Source organism: Blennius ocellaris, assembly GCF_963422515.1.
Source record: "Blennius ocellaris genome assembly, chromosome: 13".
NCBI lineage: Eukaryota > Metazoa > Chordata > Actinopteri > Blenniiformes > Blenniidae > Blennius > Blennius ocellaris.
In genome coordinates, this window is record NC_137662.1 from 25,399,367 (window position 1) to 25,420,965 (window position 21,599).

At 45.9% G+C, this 21,599-nt stretch overlaps 1 protein-coding gene across 1 annotated transcript in view; it reads left to right on the forward strand.

Annotated features, from left to right (window-relative positions):
• Window positions 1-4,618: 4,618 nt before the first annotated feature.
• The window catches only part of LOC308138669 (uncharacterized protein), a gene marked incomplete at its 5' end in the record, with an annotated part of 33,661 nt that continues 16,680 nt past the window's right edge, over window positions 4,619-21,599 (forward strand). The window contains 8 exons of the mRNA XM_080507883.1: window positions 4,619-4,802; window positions 11,126-11,242; window positions 11,983-12,138; window positions 15,630-15,778; window positions 16,513-16,656; window positions 16,809-16,962; window positions 18,076-18,293; window positions 18,452-18,998. Coding sequence (XP_080364009.1) covers window positions 4,619-4,802; window positions 11,126-11,242; window positions 11,983-12,138; window positions 15,630-15,778; window positions 16,513-16,656; window positions 16,809-16,962; window positions 18,076-18,293; window positions 18,452-18,998 — 1,669 coding nt within the window. The remainder of the gene's footprint in view (window positions 4,803-11,125; window positions 11,243-11,982; window positions 12,139-15,629; window positions 15,779-16,512; window positions 16,657-16,808; window positions 16,963-18,075; window positions 18,294-18,451; window positions 18,999-21,599) is intronic.

Consider the following 21,599-nt stretch of genomic DNA (forward strand, 5'->3'; position numbering starts at 1 on the left):
TGAGACGTGTTGCTGAAAGCCTCTGAATGATGTCACAACCTCCATCACTGCTCGCCACCTTCTCCTTTCACCTTTCTCTCCTGAATATACTGAATTATTTCCTCCAGTTCACGACTCTGAAGTGACTTCAGTTTGTATTACGCCCATGTTTCATTTCCTGAACATCGTTCATGTTTTCATTGAAGAATAAAATATTCTTTGCTGGGAAAATGTAGATTTTGATATTAGTATTGACAGTCATGCTTGTTCCCTCAAGCTGAGATATAGGAGGCCTGCAGAGAACTAATACCATCTAATATTCTATTAAACACTAATACCATCTAATATTCTATTAAACACTAATAAGATCTAATATTCTATTAAACACTAATAAGATCTAATATTCTATTAAACACTAATAAGATCTAATATTCTATTAAACACTAATAAGATCTAATATTCTATTAAACACTAATAAGATCTAATATTCTATTAAACACTAACAAGATCTAATATTGTATTAAACACTAATAAGTTCTAATATTCTATTAAACACTAATAAGATCTAATATTCTATTAAACACTAATAAGTTCTAATATTCTATTAAACACTAACAAGATCTAATATTCTATTAAACACTAACAAGATCTAATATTCTATTAAACACTAATAACGTCTAATATTCTATTAAACACTAACAAGATCTAATATTGTATTAAACACTAATAAGTTCTAATATTCTATTAAACACTAACAAGATCAAATATTCTATTAAACACTAATAACGTCTAATATTCTATTAAACACTAATAAGATCTAATATTAGGAATAAACAAGTACATGTAGTGAAGTTTGGAGTGACGGGAGTCTGGTACAGGTACAGGTACAGGTACAGGTACAGGTACAGGTCCAGGTCCAGGTCCAGGTCCAGGTCAGGCGCAGGCGCAGGCGCAGGTACAGGTACAGGTACAGGTCAGGTACAGGTGCAGGTGCAGGTACAGGTACAGGTACAGGTACAGGTCCAGGTCAGGTACAGGTACAGGTACAGGTACAGGTACAGGTCAGGTACAGGTACAGGTACAGGTACAGGTACAGGTCAGGTACAGATCAGGTACAGGTACAGGTACAGGTCAGGTACAGGTACAGGTACAGGTCAGGTACAGGTACAGGTACAGGTCAGGTACAGGTCAGGTACAGGTACAGGTACAGGTACAGGTACAGGTGCAGGTACAGGTGAAAACCATCACGGATGTCAAGGGGAAAATGAAATATTTTACTGTTAAGAAGTAAAATGTACAAAATGTCACAACGTAGTGTAGAAACTCCTGAATGCACGAGAAGGAACATTGATGGTCTTTCTCTATATGATCTAGTCATTATTGGCCAGCAGCGGTTGAGGAGGAGCCTGAAGCAGAAACTGACCTATTGAAAGACGTTCCAGCTCAGCTCATGGTGCGAGCAGAGAAACAACACGACGCCTCGGACTGTAAGGTGTGTACTTTGACTCCAACTGCCCGTTCAGGAAGTACTTTCTGTGTGTTTGCTCTGACAGCGACCGCAGAATCAATATTTGTCCAAGTCGGCATCTTACTGTTGCTTCTATGAACTTCAGAGACACCAAGGTGGAACTTTTTGGAAGAGAAACGCCCGAGAAAAACTGCGTCCCGAGAAGACAAGTTCTTTTGCACATGCTCAGTAGAGCCAATCAGGACAACGTCTCCTCGCCAGGACACTTCCTCCTTGTGCCTCGTCTTGAAGACGTGTTGTAATCTGTGTTCATGCTTCAAATGTGCCTGAGTGCTTGTTTTTCCTCATTAAAAACTTTTCTCCCCGGAGATCAGTCTGAAATCTGCCTTTTATTTCTCCTCTCCTCTCCTCTTGTCGTCTTTCTTTCCCCCCAAGCTTTCCATGCAGTTTTGTGGTTCTGGTTCCAATGACAATAAAGACAATTCAATTCAATGGTCTGTAGAATGTGTCAAGAGGACTTGAAGTCGGCGTCCCGACGCCGTCGCTTGATTTATTTATTGTTTCACTTTCTACGACTGTAGTTTGACTGTAGTTGGTTTGACACTTTGTCTCCTGCCGCCGCGGAGCGACGGGATTACTGGACGATCTGTTGGTTTTTCTCACGCCGGAGCCTCGAGGCGCCAACATGCAGACCAGCTCAACGTTCTTTGGTCGTTTGGTTTTTTGTTCAGTTTGACGGAAAGAGGAAGTGTTTTTGTGTGTCGGGTCGAGAAAAACCTTGTCAGTGTAATGAAACTAGTAATAGATTACAGTCCCTGGTTAATTCCTCTGTGTTCACAGGGCCAGATTACTAGAGCGTTAGCATTAGCATTAGCATTAGCCGAGCTGTCAGCCATTATGTGGGTCTAGTGATGTCAGTTAGAGGAGGAAGATGCTCTATAATCTGGATTAGAGGAGGAAGATGCTCTATAATCTGGATTAGAGGAGGAAGATGCTCTATAATCTGGATTAGAGGAGGAAGATGCTAACCATTTGCTAACCATGCTAATGCTAAGCACAGCTCATGCTAGTACAGCGTCCACCAGGTTGCCGTTAGCAGGACTGAGTCTGATCGCTCCTCCAGTTAACAGGAGTTTAGGGAAATAGTAAGTTTTGAACATGACGGAGAGCGTAGCAGCATTTGCACATTTTATTTTCCTGAATGAAAAAGAACAATCACTTCGGAGCATTGATTGTTTATTTGCCGTCCCTCCATGTGGACAGTGGGACGTTGTGAACTTTGCACGTAGAGCAAGTGAGGGTGGAGAAACAAGTGAGGGTGGAGAAACAAGTGAGGGTGGAGAAACAAGTGAGGGTGGAGAAACAAGTGAGGGTGGAGAAACAAGTGAGGGTGGAGAAACAAGTGAGGGTGGAGAAACAAGTGAGGGTGGAGAAACAAGTGAGGGTGGAGAAACAAGTGAGGGTGGAGAAGCGGCCGGTGGATCACAGGAAGTTTGAACCGAGTTGAAGGAAACAGTTCTTGAGTCGCCTTTGTTTTTTTCCTTCACATGTAATTTGTGTTTCTGGATTGTTGGATGAATAAAGCTGATTTTGAACGCAGCGGTTTGCCCGGTGGTTCCACGACAAACACAACACATTTAGATCGCTGTTCCACAAAAGACTACTTTGATCAAAGTGTTGCTTTTATTTTCTTTTTATGTGCAGACCGCGCTATTTTTCAATCTAGAGCTACACTCGGTAGAGCGCAGCCCTGCAGGAACACCACATTTGTTTGCAGATCCGAGGCAGCGTCGCTAGAGCGTTAGCCGTTTGCTCAGATGGATGCTAGCTGGCCTGTCAGGTAGCTACATCACTGTGAAACACTGAGCAGGGAGCGTCTCCATGGCGACAGCCTTTGATCTCCATGAGGTTCCGCTCTCATCCACTTTGTATGGGACAGTTGTTCACAGTTTTTTGGGATTTATTCAGAAACGGTTCGTTGCTAACGTTTCAAAATCAAACGGATTGATCCTTTTATGGTGACAAATCGATTTCACGCCATTCGGATGAGTGCTTTTTACAAAAAGTTGTTAAAAGACCCACATACAAATCAATAAATAAACAATGCATTGGTTTTCTAAAGTGCTTTTCTCGACACCCAGGCTGCTGATGAGCAAGGCACAGTGAGGTGTAACTGGATCAACAGCGGTTACCAGAGTCAACACTGCTCTGGCTCCAAGGAGTCCGAGTAAATAATGTCGTGACTCCCAACAACCGGTTTGACCAGACTGATTAGATCCCACAAGGGAGGATTTGTTTTTTTAATATCTTCCAATGTTCACTGTCGTGGTGCCAATCAGGTGTGTTGTTCTGGGCCACATGAGTTGACAGGTGATCCCACTAGCATTTGTCTCTAACTCTCTACACTGCTGGTAAATAACTGAACCTCCAAGCAAAAATCCGATGAGAAGCTGGACTTGGATGCAAATGAGTTTTACTCCCAAGAACAGGCAGAACTCAGAGTCTCCGCTTGGTCCAAGACTGACGACACAGTGTTTGATTCTACCTCACTTCACTTCTCTGGTCTGCGGTATTACCTTTGGCATCATGCCTTTTATGTTATTTCTGGACCCCCCAACAATCATTTGGAACTAAACATGTCTTCAAACGTCCCTTTGGAAAGACCCTCCACTGGGTTTTTACCTTTTTTGGGTCATTTAATGGTGTCGTATTCCTCTGAGGGTCACTGAAGCTTATTTGGCCCTGCTTATGACACGATTAGAACCGTTGGCAGAGCATCCCTTTAAAAAACAACAACATTGCCATGGATACAATACAAAACAAAAGCAGCTATCATCAAACAACCATGAATTCAGCACAGACATAAGCAGCGATGCCGTCACAGCTGCCCAACTGATTTGACAAATGTATTACTTTGTTTATATTGTACAGATTCTAGGTACTAAAGCATTTTAGTCACCATTACATAAGTAAGCATGATTTCCTCTCTCCATACCTCGAAGCACAACTGCTTTGGGCAATATGTTTTCTTTCTCTGCACGACACAAAACCGGTTTGACCAGAGAGATAAGATCAGACAAGGGAGGATTTGTTCCCTGATAACTTAAACATTTACCATCAGCAGTCACCTGTTCAGTCAGTCACACCTCAGACAGTCTGCGGTGGTCCATCATGGCCGTCAACGTCCCCGGTGCCGTGGTGATGGTGGTCTTCTACCTGCTGGTCCTCGGGACCGGCGTCTGGGCCTCCTTCAAGTCCAGACGGGAGCAGAAGAAAAGTGCAGCCACTGGGATGGAGATGGCCCTGCTGGGGAACCGAGGCATCGGCTGGCTGGTGGGGATCTTCACCATGACAGGTGAGGATTTCATTACCCACTGAGTAATCAGAGTATCTGGATGAGATTGAGAAGACTACAGTGTAGTCAGACATCACTCAAGGTAATGACAAGAACATTTGGACCTCCAGCCTTTCGGCTGATCAGTTGGACAATTGAGTGTTATTTGTTCTGTTTAGTTTTCTGAAGACTGCCAAAATTAATTCAAAAAATTCAAATTCAAAAAATTCAGATTTCAAAAGATGCCCTGAATTAAAGGTGAGACACATTGTATGAGTTAAATATACATTAGATTGCAGATACAACATGCAGTTTTCCACCAAGTTGATCAAATACATAACAATGAGACAAGGGATGTGTTGCACGACTCCTTTACACACTTTAACAATTCTCAGAGTTTTGGTTGGTTTTAAGGGTTGGAGCTTCTCCAGTCTAAATAATAGATGTAAACTCTGCAGGTCAAATAGAAACTGCTCAGTGAAGTGATGTTAACAAGCAAGAGAACTTTCTATCCTCCTTGTAAAGTGCCTGAAATGTACAACGTACACTAAAGTATTGAAACGGTAAAGATCATCTGAAATAGTAAACAAGTACATCAAGTGTCCAATAAGGAATAAAGAATTGGTGCTTCAGTTCTTCAGTATAAAACTATATTACAAGCTTCAGCAGAATGTCTGTGTATTTTTCAGTTTTGAACAGAGGTGACAATTACTGAAGTATTTCTAGAGCCAATAATATGAAAGTATTTTAGATATCTGTACTTTAATCTTTCCTTCCACTATGATTGTGAGAACAAATATCTACTTTCATGACTTTAAACAGCCTCCTACATCTACATAAGAGCCTGGGGCCTTACTGGGTGGAGTCAATGCTAACTGGCTCATGTCCAGGGTGTAATCTATTACTTCTGAAAGTTTGCCACTGTTTGTGATCAGACTTGTTGCTACATACTTCAGAAGGTGTGAACCCACTCATAAATTTTCTTGATGTTTGATGTTAGTCATAGTGTTCTTTGGAACGCAGCAAACTGAACGTGCTTGTGTCTATGGTTCGCCAAACATGAAGAAGGGAAACAGTGAAGAAAACACCTCAAGTCTAACCTGTTCTTTCCAGTTGTTGGGGGCCACTCAACCTCATGGGAGGGGGAGGGTGGACCACGTTTTGAGAACAAAGGACCACATGCCTACAACTGAATAGTCTGCCATTGGTCACGTGATCACCCCCTGGACCCCCGTCCAAGGTGCAATACTAGAGGCCAACGGCAGGGGGAGCCTGAGAGCTCCCTCACCAGCTGGAATATCCAGGGCGGGCCCTCCGTCAGGATTGGTCCACATGACCCAGAGCCCACCGGAAACCCGACACCAAAACAACCGATATAAAACACCCCCGGGGTTGATTTCTTTCTCTCCAATGTTGAAACCTGCGTAAAGACGGACGCATCCGTTTCGCACGGAGACGAAGTGCCACGTGTGCCCGCTGACCGGCCCCGGAGTTCCACACCGGGCCGGACGAGCCGAGAAACCACCGTGGAACTACGTCTACTTTTCCCTTTTCCTTCTTCACCGGAGTCCGAGTGTGCAGCTGCCAGCGCACCGTCCTCCCGCATGCAGACCTGAAGCTGCTTCTTCTCCCCCCTCCTCAAAAGAAGCGCTTGATCCTCCTCGGATCATCCTGTGGACTTTTCCCTGTCCACAGACCAGTTGAGCTTGTTTACCCTGGGACGCCAGAGAAAACAAACTCGCAGCTGGGAAATCAACGCACTTTCCAGGCCGCCGGCAGCACGTTCACCCTCGTCAAACTGAGTAAGGCTTAGAGTCTGGGCAGGCAATGACAATAACGTGACTGTAATATTGCTGTGTGTTTATTATTGTGTTGAAGTCAGGGACGCCGATCCCTGTTTCCAACCCATCTGTGTCTGCGCGTTGGATTTACATCAGCGCGAACCTCCGCACTCTGTAGCCCGCTCGCTCTCTCTCTCTCTCTCTCTCTCTCTCTCCTTTTGCACAGATCATTTCTAGACTACTGTGCAGTCCAAGACAGTGTGCAGAGCTGGACAAATCTTGTCCACTGCCCTTTCTCCCCCTCCTTCCTCTCCTTTCTCTCTTTTTCTCTCCGCTCCACTAACCGCGGCGCAAACTCAGCAACAGCTGTTCCTGTGCGCCGCTCCACCCGCTTCTGTGACCGTGTGTAGTTCACTGTCCCTGGGATTTCTCAGCCACGAGCCCCCAGGCGCGCTCCGAGCAGGCTCACGAGCCGTGCACGAGCACAGTGACGTCACGCTGTCCAGAAAGAGTGCGCCAAGCGCCTCTGGTGGCCGCGTTGGTGATTGCAATCTCTTGAGAGACCGCCACTCGGTGGACAAGTCGAGTCATTGCATTCTCCCTCCGTGCGCCGCCGCGCCCCTAGTGGTCGTTACGGTCACTGCCTCGAACTAGACGCCTGCCGCCATCTAGTGTCCGTTCGAGGTCATTACACCCACACACACTGACCCTCCAACGCCTGCCGCCACCTGGTGGACGTTCGTGGTCATTACATCCCCACTCAGGCTTCCACTCACTCACACACACACACACCCTTTCTTTGTACATAGTGTTTGCTGTTTAATAGATTAGATCTCCGTGTTTGATTGTTTATTACTTAATTGTGTTTTAATAAATGATTTATGAATTCTTTTTGAATAAATACATTTTTGTTAATAAATGCATTTTAACTGAATTGATCGATTCTTGGTTATCATTGTGTATTTATTGTTGACAATTCACTGGTTTGTAACAGTCTGTGCTCGAATCTCACACCTTCCTTGTTATTTAATATTGTTATATTTACACAGAAATATTAACTTTACTTAAATAACCCTTTTTGACAAACGAGACTGAAATTTGGTATTAGCTATTTCCAGCTTAGCTGGTGGTGCCCCGATTCAATTATTATTTGATAAATAACCAATTTATGCAAATTAATAATTTTTCATTAATAAATTATTTTTGATAATTTATTAACTTTTGAGTAATTACTCAATTACTCTAGGAGTTGCTGATGAGTAACTAACCGTTTACTTCATTAGTAATTCCAATTTTTCCTAAATTACTTTCAGTAATCCATTACTTACAGTAATTATTTATGCTAATTACCAACCATAAATCCCAACACAGTTCAGCTTGGGTCAGGTGTAGGGTAGTACCACATATAGACAGAAGATGGAGCCCAACATAAGGGGTGGGACTGAGCTCTAAGCTCCTCTTGTGCGACTCCTACCCTGATTTAAAATTGATCAGACACTCAGAGAATGCAGTGGAGGAGCTCAGAGACGTTGTTTTGTGAATGGCTTCAGACTTGTTGAACTGTTTTGATTTGTTTGTCATTTGACCCAAATCTAAGCATAAACTCTACGACCATAGTGGTTGGCCTGACCAATTTGTTTGCAGAGGCATAATTTAGGCAAAATTCCTTGTTACTGGGTGCTGCCTGGTCCACTTGAGATACATGTACATAGTGTGATTTCATAGTGGAATTTATGTTAAAACAATGAAGGATAAAATCACTAAAATGTTAAGAGTAATGAGTTTTGGTTGAGTTAGATAAATATATTTACGTAAAGACTAAAATGAATAAATAAGTTATGGATCAAATACGTTCTATAAAGTTAGACTTTGATTAAAATGGTTAAAATGAGTACGGCAAGGTACATGATTTAATTTTACAAATGGAAAACATTTTAGGTTGAAACATTGTGGTACATAGCAGATAATTCAGTTAATAAATTAATGAATAAAAATGAGAAAAAGCTCAGGGTGTTAATTCATTGGAAACATTTGAACAGAGCTTATTTCTTCCTTTGTCTCTTTTTTACCCTTTTCTTTAAGGTTTTCAACCTGTTATAAAAGGCTAGAAATAAACGTTTTAAAAACTGAGTTGGCATCGCGTCGTTGTACTTGAGCTCCATCCATGTCCCATCAAGCTGGATTAGCATCAAAGAGGAAATAAGCTTGACAGTTGAAAACCACTCGTGTACCAGGAAGATTAAAGGATTAAAAGGCTTTTAAATTCCAATTGTGGACGCGATGGCAATGGCTGAAGAGAAGTCAATTAAACAACGCAAGAAGGAGCAAACAACCTCCAAGAGCCTTTTTACTCGTCAAGCCAATCATCTCTCACAAGAGGCAGATTTCATGGCTCAACAAGAATTATTGGATGACTTCAAAAAATTGTCTGACCGATTCAATGAACTCCTCCAAACAAACGAGAATTACTTGGCAGACATACTGTCAGACATGGTAAAAGAGGAGGAAGAACAGCAAGTTCTCGAGCATCAGAAGGAAATCCAGGAAATGGCCAAAGAAGCTGAGGAAAGATTCAAACTTGTGAAGAATATGCTGCAAGATACTTTGTGGAGAAATTATGGAGAGGAAGAAGTTGTGACGAGCACTAATTTTGAAAGTTATAGTGTTCATATGGATTTATTGGGGAAAAGGCTCAAAGAAGTCAATGACGCCAAGCGTGCTTGGGAAAATTGGATTCCTGGTGAGGAGAGAAGAGCTCTCAATAACAGAATCAGAGGAACAAAAGCTTTGAAATACAAGATGGAGCTGAGAGAGGCGGAGTTCCGTACTGCGAGACGAATCGCAGATGAAACTTCGGGTACCAGCAATGGTGGAAACGAGGCACTGCTGGCCCCAGCACCAATTAACCCAACTGTCAAAATAGAACCAACTGCGCTTCCTATCTTCAGTGGCAACAGTAGGGATTACTACAGATGGAAAAAGGACTGGGAAAACTTGCAAGAATAAGGTGAACCCACCGGGTCTGTTGAAGTTAAAAAGATACAACTTGTGGATAGCATTGAAGACAAGGTAGTCAAAGACCTGAGCCTGTCGACATACTCCTCTGCTGAAGAGATGTTCAGAGTTCTTGGAAACAAATACGGAAACAAGTCTGCAATACACTTGAAATACTCAAAGACTTGGAGAGACTACCTCCTATTCGAGGAAGGTCATTGATCTCGTCCAGGCAGTTGAGAAGGCCGTAGCTGATCTCACAGAACTTGACAGCACCAGTGCAATAAAGAATCCACTAGCCATACAAATCATTGAAAGTAAACTCCCTGCATTTGTGAAACGAGACTGGCCTGTTCACATGATGGAGCCAAGCAATGGAGTGATGAACAACAACCATTTCAATATGCTTGTGAGATTCCTTAAAAAGCAGGAGGGAGTACTCGAAAGGTTGGAGCAGTTAAAAGTGACAGACAGATCTGACCACTTTCCACATAAAAGACCAGAGAAAAAGTTTGCCTCAACCAAGAGCACAAAGAAAGAACTTGCAAATACATGTGGAGTGTGTGGCGATGAAAGGCACTACAACAAACTCTTCGATTGCAGAAAATTTACAAATCTCAGTGTCCCAGAGAAGAGAGTCACACTAAAATGACTCGGGGCATGCGAGATGTGTCTTGGTTGGCATACAAAGAAGGAGGACTGCAAGGACACTTGCCTTTGCAGGGATCAAGAATACAGAAAGGGGTGTCCTCTAGATCACCATTACTTCCTTTGTCTAAAAGAAAGTGAAGTGCTATCACAGAAATATTGCGATATCAGGAGGAAAAGCAATGTTCTGCGGGCTCCAGAGGAAGGAGTTCGAGGCTGAGTTGCGGAAGCGGGAGCTACTGGGGTTTGAGTCGGGTCTGGTCACGGTGGGTCAGGAAACAGGGGAAGCTGAGGCAGGCGAGTCTTCAAAGGGAAACCGAAGGAAGCGGCGTTAGTCCAACACAAAATCTGGGAGACAACACACACAAGTCTACTAACGCAGGGAGTGTTCTGATCCAGCGCAGAGTCGAGCACCGTTTAAGAGGTGCAGATGATCAGGAGGAGACGAGCTCCACCCGGTCGTCGCAGCTGAACTGAATCAGGTAATGATTCCCCCAGCAACTCCACTTCCTCACACACAGCCTGAAGCAAAAGGGGAGGAGAGACAGAAGACGGAAAAAACCCAACCACGCCCCTAAGAGGCCTCTGAGGAGTGGGGCGTGACAACGAGTGTCTGAAGTCTGACTGCTTTGAAACCCACAGAGACTGAAAGGCAATACATCTTCCTCTCAAGAAATGATACATGTTGTCAAATCTAGACAAAGTTGTGCAACATTTGAGGACTTGTGTCTTTCTTTTAATTAAAAATATTAAGTGTTCTGTACAGGATGCTCTATAATCTGATGTCAGAGGAGGAAGATGCTCTATAATCTGATGTTAGAGGAGGAAGATGCTGGATAGAGGAACATTGGAAGCTGGTGAGAATTTAGTCGTTCGGCTGTTATTTATCAGTGATTCTGTGTTTTGTGATCCATCTCTCAGCCACGTGGGTCGGAGGAGCTCTGATTGTTGGCACTGTGGAGATTATGTACACGCCGTCAATGGGACTGATCTGGACACTCATCTTGTTCACTGCATACAGTACGGGGTTCATTGTTGGTAAGAGTTTAGTCATATCTGCCAGACTACTGCTAATCTGGATTTGAGAAACAATCAAAACACAAGAGAACTGAAGAGTTCTTCCAAACACACCATGAAAAACAAGGAACATTTTCTGCTCAGATGTTGGTTTGTGTTTCTGCAAAGAAAGCAACTTCATGGAAACGGTCAATATGATCAAACTATCTGTTAGCATCACAGACAGACATGAGCTAGCATCTCAAGAGCATCAGACCAGTTAAAAATCCACCAGAAACCCCCTGGCATCAGAGGATCGTTGTGACGGTGGAGAATTGCAGTGGTTGTGGATTTGCGTCAATTAAAAATGTATTTTAAAAAGATTATAGCTTTAACTCGGGTTTACAAACAGTTGGACTCGGTGGAGATTATTAAAATATTTTGCAAATCCAGTGGCCGAGTCTGAGACAAGTCCCGTCAAATACCAAGGAGTCCAAGACGACAATAAAACGTCTCGAGTACGGACTCGAGTACTACAGCCCTACCATAATCTGTCTAATGCATAAAACTCAGAAACATAAATGAATAGAGTGTTGTGGATGTCTATGATGTGTATTGGAATCAGAGTACTCAATGTTGAAATGTTATTTGATCAGAGTAAACATTGGAAACCAAACCTTCAGTTTATTAAAAACACATTCAAAAAATGGCTGACAAGTTATTCTGTAATTGTTCACACAATTTTAACCTTTTGTCTCCTTCTGCTGCACTTTTCTCCTCAGGTGGTTTGTTCTTTGCGAAGCCGATGAGAGACATGAAATGTGTCACCATGATGGATCCGTTTCACTTGAAATATGGAAAAATCGCTGCAGCTGGACTGAGTCTGCTTTCACTTGTGGTGGATTTGTTCTGGGTACCATCAACACTGATTGGACTCGGTAAAAATACATTCTCCTGGGACTTGGTAGTTTTATTTTGAGAGTCATCTTGATCACAATCAAACTTGGTAATTTTATTTTGACAGTCACCTTGATCTCCCCCTTGAACTGCTACCTTACCGTGGTGGGAGAGTTTGAGCACCCGAATGACCCTCGGAGCTACGTTGTCGGGGGGCTTTATGCCCCCCAGTAGGGTCTCCCAAGGCAAACAGGTCCTAGGCGACGGGTCAGACCAAAAGCAGTTCAAAAGACCCCCTCTGAACATACACCAGAGGAGAGAAGTGCCGTCACCCGGTTTGGCGCAGCCGGGGCCTCACCCTGGAGCCAGGCCCGGGGTGGAGGCTCGCATGCGAGCGCCTTGGGGAGGGCTCTTGCCCGTGGGACTCGCCCGGGCTCAGCCCGAAGGGACGACGCGGGCCCCTCCTCCTCATCCTCCTGTGGGCCCACCACCTACAGAGGCTGCCGTAGGGGTCGGGTGCAATGTGGATTGGGTGGCAGTCGACGGCAGGGGCCTCGACGACCCGATCCCCGGACACAGAATCTGGTTTTCGGGACATGGAATATGACCTCGCTGGGGGGGAAGGAGCCCGAGCTTGTGGGGGAGGCTGAGAGATACCGTCTAGATATAGTCGGGCTAACCTCCACTCACAGCTTGGACTCTGGAACCCAGCTCCTCCACAGGGGCTGGATACTCCACTTCTCTGGAGTTGCCCGCGGTGTAAGGCGGCGGGCTGGAGTGGGCTTGCTTATTGCCCCGCAGCTCAGCCGCCATGTGTTGGAGTTCACCCCGGTGAACGAGAGGTTGCGTCCCTACGCCTTTGGTTAGGGGACAGGTCTCTGACTGTTGTCTCGGCCTATGCACCGAACAGCAGTTCAGAGTACCCAACCCACTTGGAGTCCCTGGGAGGGGTGCTGGATAGTGCCCCAACTGGGGACTCCATTGTTCTCCTGGGGGACTTCAACGCCCACATGGGCAATGACAGTGAGACTTGGAAGGGGGTGATTGGGAGGAACAGCCTCCCCGATCTGAACCCGAGTGGTTTTCTGTTATTGGACTTCTGTGCCAGTCACAGCTTGTCCATAACGAACACCATGTTGGAGCACAGGGGTGTCCATAAGTGCACGTGGCACCAGGACACCCTAGGCCGGAGGTCAATGATAGACTTTGTGGTCGTGTCATCTGATCTCCGGCCGCGTGTCTTGGACACTCGGGTAAAGAGAAGGGCAGAGCTGTCAACTGATCACCACCTGGTGGTGAGTTGGATGTGCTGGACTGGGAGGAGACCGGATAGACTCGGCAGGCCCAAACGTGTTATGAGGGTCTGTTGGGAACATCTGGCCGAGCCCTCCGTCCGCGCAGTTTTCAACTCCTACTTCCAGGAGAGCTTCTCACGGGTCCCCAGGGAGGCTGGAGACATTGAGTCTGAGTGGACCATGTTCTCCACTTCCATTGTTGAAGCAACTACAGGCGCCTGTCGTGGCGGCAATCCCCGAACCCGGTGGTGGAAACCAGAAGTAAGGGATGTCGTCAAGCTGAAGAAGGAGTCCTATCGGGCACTGTTTGCTCATAGGACTCCCGAGGCCATCGACAGGTACCGGCAGGCCAAGCGAGCCTCAAGAAGGGGGATCGGAGGGTGTGTTCCAACTACAGAGGGATCACACTCCTCAGCCTCCCCGGGAAAGTCTATTCCAGGGTACTGGAGAGGAGGGTCCGGCCGTTAGTCGAACCTCGGATCCAAGGGGAACAATGCGGTTTTCGTCCTGATGGTGGAACACTGGACCAGCTCTAGACCCTCCACCAGGTGCTTGAGGGTTCATGGGAGTTCGGCCAACCAGTCCACATGTGTTTTGTGGATCTGGAGAAGGTGTTCGATCGTGTCCCTCGAGATGTCCTGTGGGGGGTGCTCCGGGAGTATGGAGTCCGGGGCTAAGGGCTGGTCGGTCCTTGTATCCCCGGAGCAGGAGTTTGGTTCACATTGCCGGCAGTAGGTCAGACCTGTTCCCTGTGCACGTTGGCTGGAGGCAGGGGTGTCCTTTATCACCAATTCTGTTCCTCATAGATATGGACAGAATTTCTAGGCACAGCTGGGGGCCGGAGTGGGTCCAGTTTGGGGACCACAGGATCTCATCTCTGCTATTTGCAGATGATGTGGTTCTGTTGGCTCCATCAAGCCTGGACCTTCAGCACTGACCCGGTTCACAGCCGAGTGTGAAGCAGCCGGGATGAAGATCAGCACCTCTAAATCCGAGGCCATGGTTCTCGACTGGAAAAAGGTGGCTTGCCCCCTCCAGGTCGGTGGAGTACCCTTGTCACAGGTGGAGGAGTTCAAGTATCTTGGGGTCTTGTTCACGAGTGGGGGTAAGATGGAGCGTGAGATCGACAGGCGGATCGGTGCAGCGTCTGCAGTTATGTAGACGTTGTATCAGTCCGTCGTGGTGAAGAAGGAGCTGAGCCAAAAGACGAAGCTCTCGATTTACCAGTCGATCTTTGTTCCTCCCCTCACCTATGGTCATGAACTATGGGTCATGACCGAAAGAACCAGATCCCGGATACAAGCGGCTGAAATGAGCTTCCTCCGTAGGGTGGCTGGGCGTCACTCTTAGAGATAGGGGGAGGAGCTCAGTCCCCCTTAGAGATAGGGGGAGGAGCTCAGTCACCCTTAGAGATAGGGGGAGGAGCTCAGTCACTCTTAGAGATAGGGGGAGGAGCTCAGTCACCTTAGAGATAGGGGGAGGAGCTCAGTCACCTTAGAGATAGGGGGAGGAGCTCAGTCACCCTTAGAGATAGGGGGAGGAGCTCAGTCACCCTTAGAGATAGGGGGAGGAGCTCAGTCACCTTAGAGATAGGGGGAGGAGCTCAGTCACCTTAGAGATAGGGGGAGGAGCTCAGTCACCAGGGAGGAGCTCAGAGTAGAGCCGCTGCTCCTCCACATCCAGAGGAGCAGCTGAGGTGGTTCAGGCACCTGTTTCAGATGCTGGAGCCTCCCCAGGGAGGTGTTCCATCATGTCCCTCCGGTAGGAGGCCTCGGGGCAGACCCAGGACACGGTGGAGGGACTATGTCACTCTATGGCCTGGGAACACCTTGGGGTGCCACCAGAAGAGCTGGAGGAAGAGTCTGGGGGAGGGAAGTCTGGGCAACTGTGCTCAGACTGCTGCCTCCGCGACCCGGCCTGGATAAGCGGCAGACAATGGATGGGTGGAGACACCTTGATAACAATCAAACTTGGTGGTCTGTCCACTAGAATGTTCTCCCAGTGTTCATGTTTAGAGCCCACCATGAAAACGACATAATTTCTGCATCACGTTTCTGCCGTTTCCATGGAAACAAACAGTGTTTTTAGAATGTTGCTGTGTAAACGTGTAACCTTTGTGAAACCAAAACACTGAGTTTTCACTTGAAACGTGGTGGTGTAAACGAGGCTTTATTGTGGCGTTACTGTGATGCTCATTGGCTGCTGTGCTGTGGACCAATCCTGACGGTGTCTGACAGGAGGAACCATGAGTGTGGTCCTGGATGTGTCCTTCTCCGTCTGCATCTGGATCTCTGCTGCCGTGGCCGTGGTCTACACCCTGCTGGGAGGCCTCTACTCCGTGGCCTACACTGATGTCATACAGCTCGTCCTCATCTTCATCAGCTTGGTAAAGGCTGCTGGAGTGTGTGTGTGTGTGTGTGTGTGTGTGTGTGTGTGTGTGTGTGTGTGTGTGTGTGTGTGTGTGTGTGTGTGTGTGTGTGTGTGTGTGTGTGTGTGTGTGTGGTTTCATTGCAGCACCCACTAGTGGCCAAACATATAAACTACATCTTGTTCAGTGTTTCTGTTATTTTTATAGGAAGAGCCATCATTTTCTAAATGATGGCCTTTCAAAAAGGTTTTTTCGAAGGAGTTTGGAATTTTATTGTGAAAGGCCCCAGCCTAGCTAACCACGTAATATCCATTTGGAAGGTGTTTACTAACTGAGGACTATTAATTTGAAGGTGTTTGGACCTTTTATTTTGAAAGCAAGCACATGCAGTTTAACTGGCCAAAGTTGAATTGAAATCTCGTGTCTCAATACTGTGGATTGCAGAACAATGTTCTCAAAAGGTGCAGTTACCATGACATCATCGAGATGGAGGGAACATGGTGAAGAGGTCAAATGTGGCTTTATTTAGGAAGAAGAGGAGGAGGAAAGAGAGAAACAACAAATCATTCAGGATCCTTGCCCCCTGGCAAGGCTGGTGGAAGGGTTAGGGTTAGGGTTAGGGTTAGGGTTACCCAAACCCTAACCCTGACACCTAAAGTATATTTCTATATAATCTGATACGGTTCAAGGAGGGTCAGAAAGAAAACCTCCCAGGCTCTGTGTATTTATTGTTCCTTGTCTTTTTCCTACAGGTTGTCTGTGTTCCCTTCGTCATGATGAACCCTCACACCGTGAACATCAGCCAGACTCTGCTGAACAACTCTTTACACTCTCCATGGATTGGCACACCAGATGTTAGAAAGACATGGTTAATGATTGATGAGTTCTGCTTCTTGGTAAGATGAGACAACAACATCAAGTAATATATCTCCTACAATCACACTGCACTAGGACAGCTCATGTCATCTGTGTTTCTGACACTTCAAAACTACATTTGTGGACGAAAATCAGCAGATTTAGTTTTTATTTACTGCATTTTGTTTTGAAGGCACTGGGCAGTCTGGCATGTCAGTCCATCCAGCAGAGAATCTTGTCGTCTTCTTCTACTGCGACGGCCAAGCTCACATGCTTTGTTGCTGCTTTCATCCTGCTTCTATTTATGATTCCTCTCGTACTGCTCGGGGCGGCCGTGTCGTCTACAGGTAATCAACAGCTTTGCTTCCTGCAGTCAATTGTGAAAAATGGTGTCTGTGTTATGGTCAAGGAAAATCTAATGTCATTTTGAAAAATTGTCCCTCTGGAGGCTCCTGCTGAGGAAGAGGATCAAAGTGTTTCCTGGTTTCTTCATAGGGGTGTAGAAGATGAATGAGAAGGTTTTCAACTGGATCAGCAGTTTCCATCAAGCAGCCATCTACAACTCATCAGTAATGAATTCATACACTTATATAATGATGATGTCTGCATAGAGACTCGTTTACAAATCCTTCTCTGTGCAAGTGAATAAAGTCTCCCATGTGACGGCCCCTAATATCAAACAGCACACATCTGGTAGTGGATCCCTGATCTGAGTCACAATATTCCTTTTCTATTGTATTAGTGCTGAATGTCAACTGGTGAAGTACCGCCCTCCCTCAAACTGCAGCTATCAGATCCATATTCAAGAAGTACAACCTGGATCCAGAGCTCCTCTCAAACCACCACCCTCTCTCAAACTCTCCCTTTCTGACAAAGATTCTGGAAAAGGTCGTCACCCTGCAGCTTCAAGGACATCTCCGATCCCAACAACGTCCTCAGACGTTTCAATCAGGTTTGAGACCCTCCGACAGCACAAAGACTGCTCTGACAGAGTTTTGAATAAGCTCCTGAGAGCAGAAGACTCTGGCTCCCCCAGCCTACTGATCCTGCTCCACCTACTCAGTGCCGCCGTGTTCCACCAAGACTGAAACAATGAGATTGTGGATACAAGTGTCAGGACTCGTGGTGGAGCCATTGGTCCTCCACAGTGAAAGGAGACAGCTAAAGTGGTTCAGGACAACGGCTAAGAGATCCACTGGTGTCCTCTAAGTGAACCAAGGACATCCGACTCAGCCCCTCAGCCCGGTCCAAACTACCAGGAGAAATGACATCTCTTGGATGGTCTTCCAGAAGCTTGATGTCCTTCAGAAGTGTTGGGGGAAGACAGGGGTGTCCGGGCTGATTGTCTCTCCATACTGCCACTGGGACCGTATGCAGGCCAAGTTGGATAGAAGATGAATGAATTAAGCATTTTAGGTCTATCAGTCCAACTCTTTCATTCTCCTGTTTCTGTCCTTCAGACTGGAACATGACCTCCTATGGTTCTCCGTCTCCATACGACCGTGGGGAAGCAGCTCTGGTCCTGCCCATCGCCCTGCAGCACCTCACCCCGACCTTCGTCTCCATCATCGGTATCGGATGTGTGGCTGCAGCCGCCATGTCATCAGTTGACTCTGTTTTGCTTTCTGCTGCTTCAGTTTTCACCAACAACATCTACAAGAACCTCCTGAGACCAAAGGTGAGCTGATCTAGAATCCAACTAAACTGCTTCTTCTTACGACTACAGTACCCAACTCCCCGTTCAATGGTTGTACTGTATGGAGAGGAGCCAATAAGGATGATTTGACAGAATGAATGAATGAACATCTTGTTTATAATTCATTGTTTTCTCCCCAGGCATCAGACAGGGAGACCCTGTGGGTGATCCGTGCTGCTGTGGTTGTGGTGGGTGTGGCTGGAACATCTCTGACCAGCCTGAAAAACAGCATCGTGCTCTTCTGGTTTCTTGGAGCTGAAGTGTCATACGTCCTCCTCTTCCCTCAACTCGTCTGTGTCCTCTTTTCTAAAGTGTCCAATGCTTACGGGGCTCTTATAGGCCTTCTGGTGGGACTGGGGGTACGACTCCTCAGTGGACACACATCTCTGGGACTGCCCGTCATCCTCCATTTCCCAGGATGCACTCTGGAGGACGGCGTCTACGTCCAGTACTCTCCGGTTAAGACCATCTCCATGGTGTCTGGTCTGGTCTCCATCTTGCTCTTCTCCTACCTGACGTCTGAGCTCTTCAATAGAAACCTGCTGTCTGAGAGGTGGGACGTGTTCAAAGTGAAACACCGGCAGCTGCCACAAACACCAGCAGGTGGCGCCACAGAGCTGAAGGAGAATGAGAAGCGGAATGGAAGCCTCCCTCCTTCTGACATAACAGAACCAATGATGAGCACATGTTAGCATTCCTGTCTGGTGTTTATTTACTCATGTAATGAATGAAGGGGGTAACTACAATCTAGGCTCATAAGATCCATTGCTTCATGCTCCTCGTCCATCCTTCCATCTTGTATTCTGCTTATCCAATTCAGGGTCGTGAGGTGCAATGCGATACAATTAGAAGAAGCCCTTTTTAAACATGGTATCTTTTTTTCAATGTTTCATTTAATTAAATCTGAGAAATTTCCAGTCAAATGGAAACAAACAGCACCAACATTCTTGTGTTTTTTTTTTTTGTTGTTTTTCTATTCCTGAGGGGCCTTTCAAAAAGCAGCACACTGAGTGGTTCACTTCAAAGGTTGTACCTCATCACCTCTTGTGTGTGACTGGAACATATTGTGAGTAACGAGACGTAGAAAGCCTGTGTGAATTTATCTGGGCCAGAGATCATTTTAGGGACTTTCTGGGAACTTTTCACAAATGGAAACCAGCAGTGGTTCTGAAAAGGAATAATCAACCACGTTGGTATGAAGTGCTGAAGGAAGCATGCTCAGACGTAGCAGAAGGCATCTAAACACGTGCTGAGCCAGTGTTTCCACTTTCCACACCTGACTGCAATCTGGATGTGGACGTGAGCTGCAACAAAACTTGTTCTGCTGAGAGGAATGTGGATAGAGAAGTGGACTGGAGCAGAACTCCTTCTGCTGACCCAGTCAGTTCCAACACCCTTACCATCCCAGATCAGGTCGATCAGTCAAACGTCCTCATGTCCTCATCCGGGTTGTGGCACAGCAACATAAGCTCTGCCTCCCTGAGCAAAGCAGCTCTTCCTTGGTCCTGCCTTACACCCAGTAATGTGCAGTGAGCATCAGGCTTGGTAGGGAGGGCATTGTATGACAAGGCCATTCATGTTGACACCAAGGACAGTTACATGATGTGCTTAGTACACGTGGATATTAACAATTAAGAGTGCATTATTTCATTGACATCACCTGCACACAAGGGAAGCTTTTATTTTGAAACATTAAACTGTAATAGCAAGGCAGAATGATGTGACACAAAATCATCTTATCTCCTGGTTGCCTACTTCCAAATATTAAACTAAATTAAACTAAACCAGATCAACTAACGAAATACACGAACTGAGCAACAAAATATCAACACAACACAATCATTACCAACTCTACAAACCTTACAGAACCAATAATAAAGACATTTGAAACACTGCCAACTCAACTCCCACAATGTTTTGTATCGATCAGCTCCATGAAGCTGCAATATGTTTCAGTCTTAATCTAAAAAATTCAAGTTGGGAAAAAACAATTAAAGAAACTAAAGCAATGATCCAATAACAGTCCCCAGACTCTCCCAACAAGATAAATCTCATGACCTGGCAGCCCAGCTGTTTATCTTGGAAACACTGAAAAATGTAGAAAATTAAAACTCTCACAGCAGAACCGTCTGTGGTGCTGAAACCACTCCTGAAACCACTCCTGTAGAACGGTCTGTGGTGCTGAAACCACTCCTGAAACCACTCCTGTAGAACCGTCTATATGATCTAGTCATTATTGGCCAGCAGCGGTTGAGGAGGAGCCTGAAGCAGAAACTGACCTATTGAAAGACGTTCCAGCTCAGCTCATGGTGCGAGCAGAGAAACAACACGACGCCTCGGACTGTAAGGTGTGTACTTTGACTCCAACTGCCCGTTCAGGAAGTACTTTCTGTGTGTTTGCTCTGACAGCGACCGCAGAATCAATATTTGTCCAAGTCGGCATCTTACTGTTGCTTCTATGAACTTCAGAGACACCAAGGTGGAACTCTTTGGAAGAGAAACGCCCGAGAAAAACTGCGTCCCGAGAAGACAAGTTCTTTTGCACATGCTCAGTAGAGCCACTCAGGACAACGTCTCCTCGCCAGGACACTTCCTCCTTGTGCCTCGTCTTGAAGACGTGTTGGAATCTGTGTTCATGCTTCAAATGTGCCTGAGTGCTTGTTTTTCCTCATTAAAAACTTTTCTCCCCGGAGATCAGTCTGAAATCTGCCTTTTATTTCTCCTCTCCTCTCCTCTTGTCGTCTTTCTTTCCCCCCAAGCTTTCCATGCAGTTTTGTGGTTCTGGTTCCAATGACAATAAAGACAATTCAATTCAATGGTCTGTAGAATGTGTCAAGAGGACTTGAAGTCGGCGTCCCGACGCCGTCGCTTGATTTATTTATTGTTTCACTTTCTACGACTGTAGTTTGACTGTAGTTGGTTTGACACTTTGTCTCCTGCCGCCGCGGAGCGACGGGATTACTGGACGATCTGTTGGTTTTTCTCACGCCGGAGCCTCCAGGCGCCAACATGCAGACCAGCTCAACGTTCTTTGGTCGTTTGGTTTTTTGTTCAGTTTGACGGAAAGAGGAAGTGTTTTTGTGTGTCGGGTCGAGAAAAACCTCGTCAGTGTAATGAAACTAGTAATAGATTACAGTCCCTGGTTAATTCCTCTGTGTTCACAGGGCCAGATTACTAGAGCGTTAGCGTTAGCATTAGCATTAGTCGAGCTGTCAGCCATTATGTGGGTCTAGTGATGTCAGTTAGTGGAGGAAGATGCTCTATAATCTGGATTAGAGGAGGAAGATG